The 5,217-nt window shown below is 45.6% G+C and overlaps 1 protein-coding gene across 2 annotated transcripts; it reads right to left on the bottom strand.

Annotated features, from left to right (window-relative positions):
* Positions 1–273: 273 nt before the first annotated feature.
* On the bottom strand, positions 274–4,481 carry LOC147615617 (uncharacterized). Of its 2 annotated transcripts, none has more exons than XM_086778136.1 (7): positions 4,193–4,481; positions 2,288–3,706; positions 1,532–2,099; positions 1,349–1,449; positions 1,166–1,255; positions 960–1,084; positions 274–784 (listed from the first exon to the last, which is right to left on the bottom strand). In XM_086778136.1, exons 2-7 carry the CDS (start codon positions 3,500–3,502, stop codon positions 640–642), a joined length of 2,244 nt encoding a protein of 747 aa, XP_086634262.1. In that variant the 5' UTR covers positions 3,503–3,706; positions 4,193–4,481; the 3' UTR covers positions 274–639. The 2 variants fall into 2 exon arrangements, with proteins under 2 accessions (XP_086634262.1, XP_086634261.1); XM_086778135.1 differs by having other exon boundaries at positions 970–1,084.
* Between the last annotated feature and the right edge of the window lie 736 nt (positions 4,482–5,217).

Below are 5,217 nucleotides of genomic sequence, written 5' to 3'. Positions count from 1 at the left end.
GACCTAACTTATGATACAATGGTAAGCTGAGCACAATGGCATAACTGGCCCCTTACAAAATTTAAACAAAATTGACAACAAAGCTGTCAGTGGGACTCCATATTTCATTTGTTACAGGCTGGAAACGCAGTTGAATCAACTACAAGTAAATACACACAAGAAGAGTCACAGCTCTAGCAGACTGAAAACAAATTGTTGGAGTACACAAAATGTCCCACTAAAGACTAGCAAAGTTGAGTAATTCACTGGGCCGCGCATTTCCAAGCACAAAACTTTATGATGCCCATCACACAAAATCAATAAAAATTGGTAAAATACAAAAGGTCATAAATACACTTAAATATCAGCCAAAACTCATATCCAAGTTGTTTGTAGCCTCCATGCCTACTTTAAAGACGGCCATTTTCGGACTTGAACCATATAACCTTCCACCCTTAAACTGTACATCCTAAAGAGCACTCGGCTACTCCTGTTTTCTCTGCCACAAGAATGAATGCAAGCTACAAACATATGGCCACAGCTTTGCTGTGCTTAAAAATTTACAAGAATTGTGTACACAACGCAAATCTGTAGTCTTTTCAAGGCATTGCTGTTATAATAAGTGACATCCTTTTGACTGTGACCATCACAGAAGTATACTCAGTGAGCCAACGCAGCGTCCGAAGGCTTCTGCACAGCTCGATAGCACTGAAGACTACACAATGGAAGAAGAGTCTTGGAATCCCTGTACTTGTATGCATTATTACATGATGGCCCGGCACATCGCTCCCTTTCTTGGGGATAACTGCACAATAATCATTTTTGAGTCAGCAATTCAGTAGCATACAGGAGCACCAAACTAGAAACATCCTGCACACACAGGCATACATGTGAGAGACAGACAGACAGACACACACACACACATACACACACACACACACACACACACAGAGAGAGAGAGAGAGAGAGAGAGAAAGAACCCCAATGGACCCGAAAAAACTGAAGGCAGCTCCAGGTCCTGCGAAAATGAAACCACAGTGCCATTGGGACCTAGGACCCATCTAATGCTGTTAGAAGCAGGTGCCATGGCTGCAGCTTTCTTTTCCTGAAAGAAGAGAGGCATACAAAATCAGGATGGCTGGAGTGATCAAACACAGCACAGCTAGTGAAAACCATTTCTCCGAACCTGCTCCATCTCTTCTCGTTGCTTCTGGAGCTTGCCTTCACGCTTCTTCCTCTGAGAGTCTTGGCACAAAATTTTCTGTATGGCAACTGCCTGGATAGAGCAAGAAGTACAGCAACAGTGAAAAAAATAACAAATGCTTGGCAAGTTAAATTACGTATCATTACCATGCACAAGTTAAAAGACCTGAATCTCTTTTGTTGCTTTCTCCACTTGCTGCCTTCTTTTTACAGCAGCTTCTTCCTTCTTTAGCTGTCGTTCAGCAGCTGTCAGGATTTCTTTTTGCTCTGCAAAGCAACAGCAGGAAATGTAAAGCACTACATGCCACAGCTGCCCTTATTAAAAGCACCTCAAGGGAAAGAAGCTTACTTTTAGGAGCAGAATGAATCAGTCCCTCTGGAAACTCTACCAAACTCGGTCCTACCTCTGCCAATCCCTCTTTATTGGACTGCAGAGCCCTTTGCCTAGCAGTAAGAGGAACTCCCATTCTGGTATCACTTGAAATCCCCACCTTCCCAGCACCTGCAACTACCCTTCTGCCATCCCCCGCAGGCATATCAGCTTCCAAACTCTTTCTTCTTCTCCTATTTATTTTTAACTTGGCTTCACTGGCAGCCACGACATCGTCCTCCTCTACCAAATCATGCTCGACTTCATCTTCTTCTATGCGATACAGATCTTCATCAGAATCTACCTCAACCTTTTTCCTCCGTCGCCTCTTGGGTTCTGCTTCTGCATCATCATCGCCATCAAAGATGCGCTTTTTCGGTACCCTAGAGCTCTTCCGCACTCCTTGCAGATTCTGATTAATGCCCAGACCACTCCCTCTGCAGTAACTAGGCTCATCAGCTAGATAAGCAAGGAAGCCATCATCTTCAGAAGCCTGTAAATGCTCCTTTGCACTAGGAGGCATGTCATCTTCTTCATCTGAATCTTCCTGCAAGAGGATTCCCACATAATCACAAGGCAAGTTCCCTAAAAAAGCTTACTGAAGCATCACCAATACATCTAGTTTTTACTTTACAAATAAGTTGCCCTATTAAAGCTGGAATTTCAAAATTTGGAGTGCAAACATCGTAGAAGGTCAATTAAATACAAACAAACAAATAAACATGGACTATTCACCTGAAGAATAAGACGCTGCCTGCGCCTGTTAGGCTTTGGTGTTGATGTAGACGTCTTCTTAAGACAAGGTCGAGTTTGCTGGGCGATTCTATTTATCCCTCCATCTAAAGAATCTCCATCTTCAGGTTGCCTTCTTCCATCCGAATGAAGGGTGTGCGTGATTCCACCCACCTTGAGTTTCAACTTGGGAAGAGACCGACCATCCCCGCCTGTCGTGACATTAGAATGCTCTCCACCCTCATTTCTACCCCGGGGATTGATCCCCTGACTAAATCCTGAGGATTCATTTTGTGGCTGATCCCCTTGACTGCTTCTCCCTAAAGAAACACTTTCAATCACTGAGTGACTGTCACGATCATACACATGAGAACTCTGCCCACCCCCTGTAGACATGGCACTACTACTTTGAGGAAAACTACCATGACTATGCTCTGTAACAGAATTTTTACTACAAGAGTGTCGTTCACCAGCATTTCCATTCCTTGATTTAAAGAAGCTATCTTTTGGTTCAAAGGGCCGTTCTACCTTGTCGTAGTAGTCTCTATCCCGCAAACAGTCTCTGCTATTCCAGTCCTTGTGGCCACCATGAGACTGCTCTTCACTATCTCTGTGAGCCCTATCCTTCGGTGTGTAGTCAGGCCTCTCTTTGTATCCCCGATCCTTCCATGAATGATCACCTCTATCCCTGTAAGCTGAATCCCGAGGGGTCTGACTTCCTCTGTTCCTGTGCCAAGAACTCTTAAAGTGATAATCATCCTTTTCTCGATGACCCAGGTCCTTGTGCCGTCTCTCAGAAGAGTCCTTTTCTTTCCATGACCTCTCAGGTTTTTCAAAAGAATCTCTCTGCTTCTTCATCCGTTCATATTCAGGGCTGCCAGCCCGTCTGTTCTCATCTTTACCAGTGCTCTTCTCTGACGTATCTGCATCTTTCCAGCTATTTAAACTTGGCCTGCTTGAATCTCTGGCATAGAACCTTTCATCGTCTCTCTTCTTTTCCCTTCTCTGAAACATTTTCAGCTCGTTCCTGTCTTCTCCATCCCCCGATCTGCCTGAATGGCGATGGCCTTTGACGTCGCTACTTTCTTTGAGTGTCTCTCTACACCTCTCTCGAGATAAAGAATGAGATCTGTCTCTGTCTCTGTCTCTGTCTCTGTCTCTGTCTCTGTCTCTGTCTCTGTCTCTGTCTCTGTCTCCTGCCACGCCCTGCCCCGGCATGCGCGCCAAGTCTGGATCTTGAGCCAGGCACCTTGGCGGGTAGCCGTTACCCTCGTTCGACAAATTAGGGCTAGGAGGACTACCTGAGATAGGAGAAACAACGTCTTGGTCAAACGCCACGATCGTGTGTGATCCAGAGCGCGGCTTGCGGATCGAGCCCGAGCGAGGCTTCCGGACTCCAACAGTAGTTAAATCGATGCCATCCTGCACGTCCACAGTCGTAACAATCTTCATATTAGCACAACACAAGAAGCTGACTGAAATCGCAGGAAGCAACGAGGAAAGGAGATAGAGCACAGAGCGTAGTCGACAGGACGGGACTGAAAGAAACCCTGAAATGCTGTCAGAAAAGCTGCGAAACGAGGGCTAGCATGGGTTGAAGGTTTATACAGAGCAACAGCAGATAGAAAGTGCACCGCGCTTTGAGAAAAACGTACGCGAGACAGAACGGGACGGCAAGAATCTATGGATGGACAAAAGTAAAAATAGAAGTAGGGTTTACAAAGAAGAGAGAGCACAGAAGAAAGAGAGGGAGAGCCAAAAAGAAAACCCTAACTAATTCTGTCAGAAAGGGAGCATAATTAGGGTTTCGTGGTGCAGAAGAAGTTAAGGGCGGGGGGAATGCGGGCGGCCACATTGGGAGCTAGACTAAAATGAAAAGGGAGAGTTTAGGGCAAAAGGGATACAAACCTGCTACCTGCCTGGCTATGGCGGCGGCCAGCATACACTCTCTCTCCGCCTACGAAAGTTCTAGGTTTGTGTCGATTGCTCATGGCAGCGGCATGCCTCGTCTCTCTCTCTCTCTCTGTGCGCGCCCGCGCTCTGCTCTGTTTAGCATTTCGACAGTCCAAACCGATCCCCGATAAAAGAAATCGGTCACACGTCTTCGAAGGCATTGATTGGTGCAGGCTCCGCCCTCCTAAATACATGCTGTTTTTTTAACGAAAATGTCCTTAATATATATATTATATTCCACTGTGACGCTTTCATGGCCTTCCTCTCTATAAAAGCCCCGAAGGGCTACCAGCTTTAGGAGCACGTTGGCCTCAGAAGTGTCAAATTAAAAATCTGTATAATTGAAAATTTCCATGAAAGACTGTTCAGATATAAATTTGGTCTAATGGAATTGATAAACTAAATGTATGTGTGAGTGTGTGATTGACAAGTCTAGGGCTCTTATGGCGTTTTCTCTCTACTCGACCTCTTGGTTGCACACTTTCGAGCCACACTCACGGCACGCGACTACACAGCACCAACACATCTCCCTAGCGCAAAGTCCCCTTAGTGAACCTAACGTGAAATGAGCAGTGCCAAAAAACAGTATCATCTGCATTGGCTCTGACATCATCCATTCATCGTACAGTGACTCTCTAGAATGTCTAGCATAGCCCGTCGTCTTGCAAAACCGTCTCTAGCTCAGACCTTGGTGACTTCTGTTCGCCAAATTTCTTTTATTTAAGGTTTTAATAAGCCTTACTACAAGGATTTGCCCCGCTCAATGCCCTATCGCCCGCAGTCAACGCACCAGTGCCCTCGACATCAGCACTAGCCCCCTCGACATCAACAACGTTGCTACTTAACACCAGCGCAACTTTTGTTGCCTTCTTCGAAGAACCTGCAGAAGATCTGAATTGTTATGACCTTACAGTGTGCATAGTCTTCTACAAGGGCTAGTTTCCATGCTGTAAGCCTTCAATCTATAAAAGGCTACACTC

Source organism: Cibotium barometz, chromosome 39 (assembly GCF_041138505.1).
Source record: "Cibotium barometz isolate CiBa-2024 chromosome 39, ASM4113850v1, whole genome shotgun sequence".
NCBI lineage: Eukaryota > Viridiplantae > Streptophyta > Polypodiopsida > Cyatheales > Cibotiaceae > Cibotium > Cibotium barometz.
The sequence above is the reverse complement of the archived record's forward strand: the minus strand, read 5'-3'. Positions and strand labels throughout refer to the sequence as shown.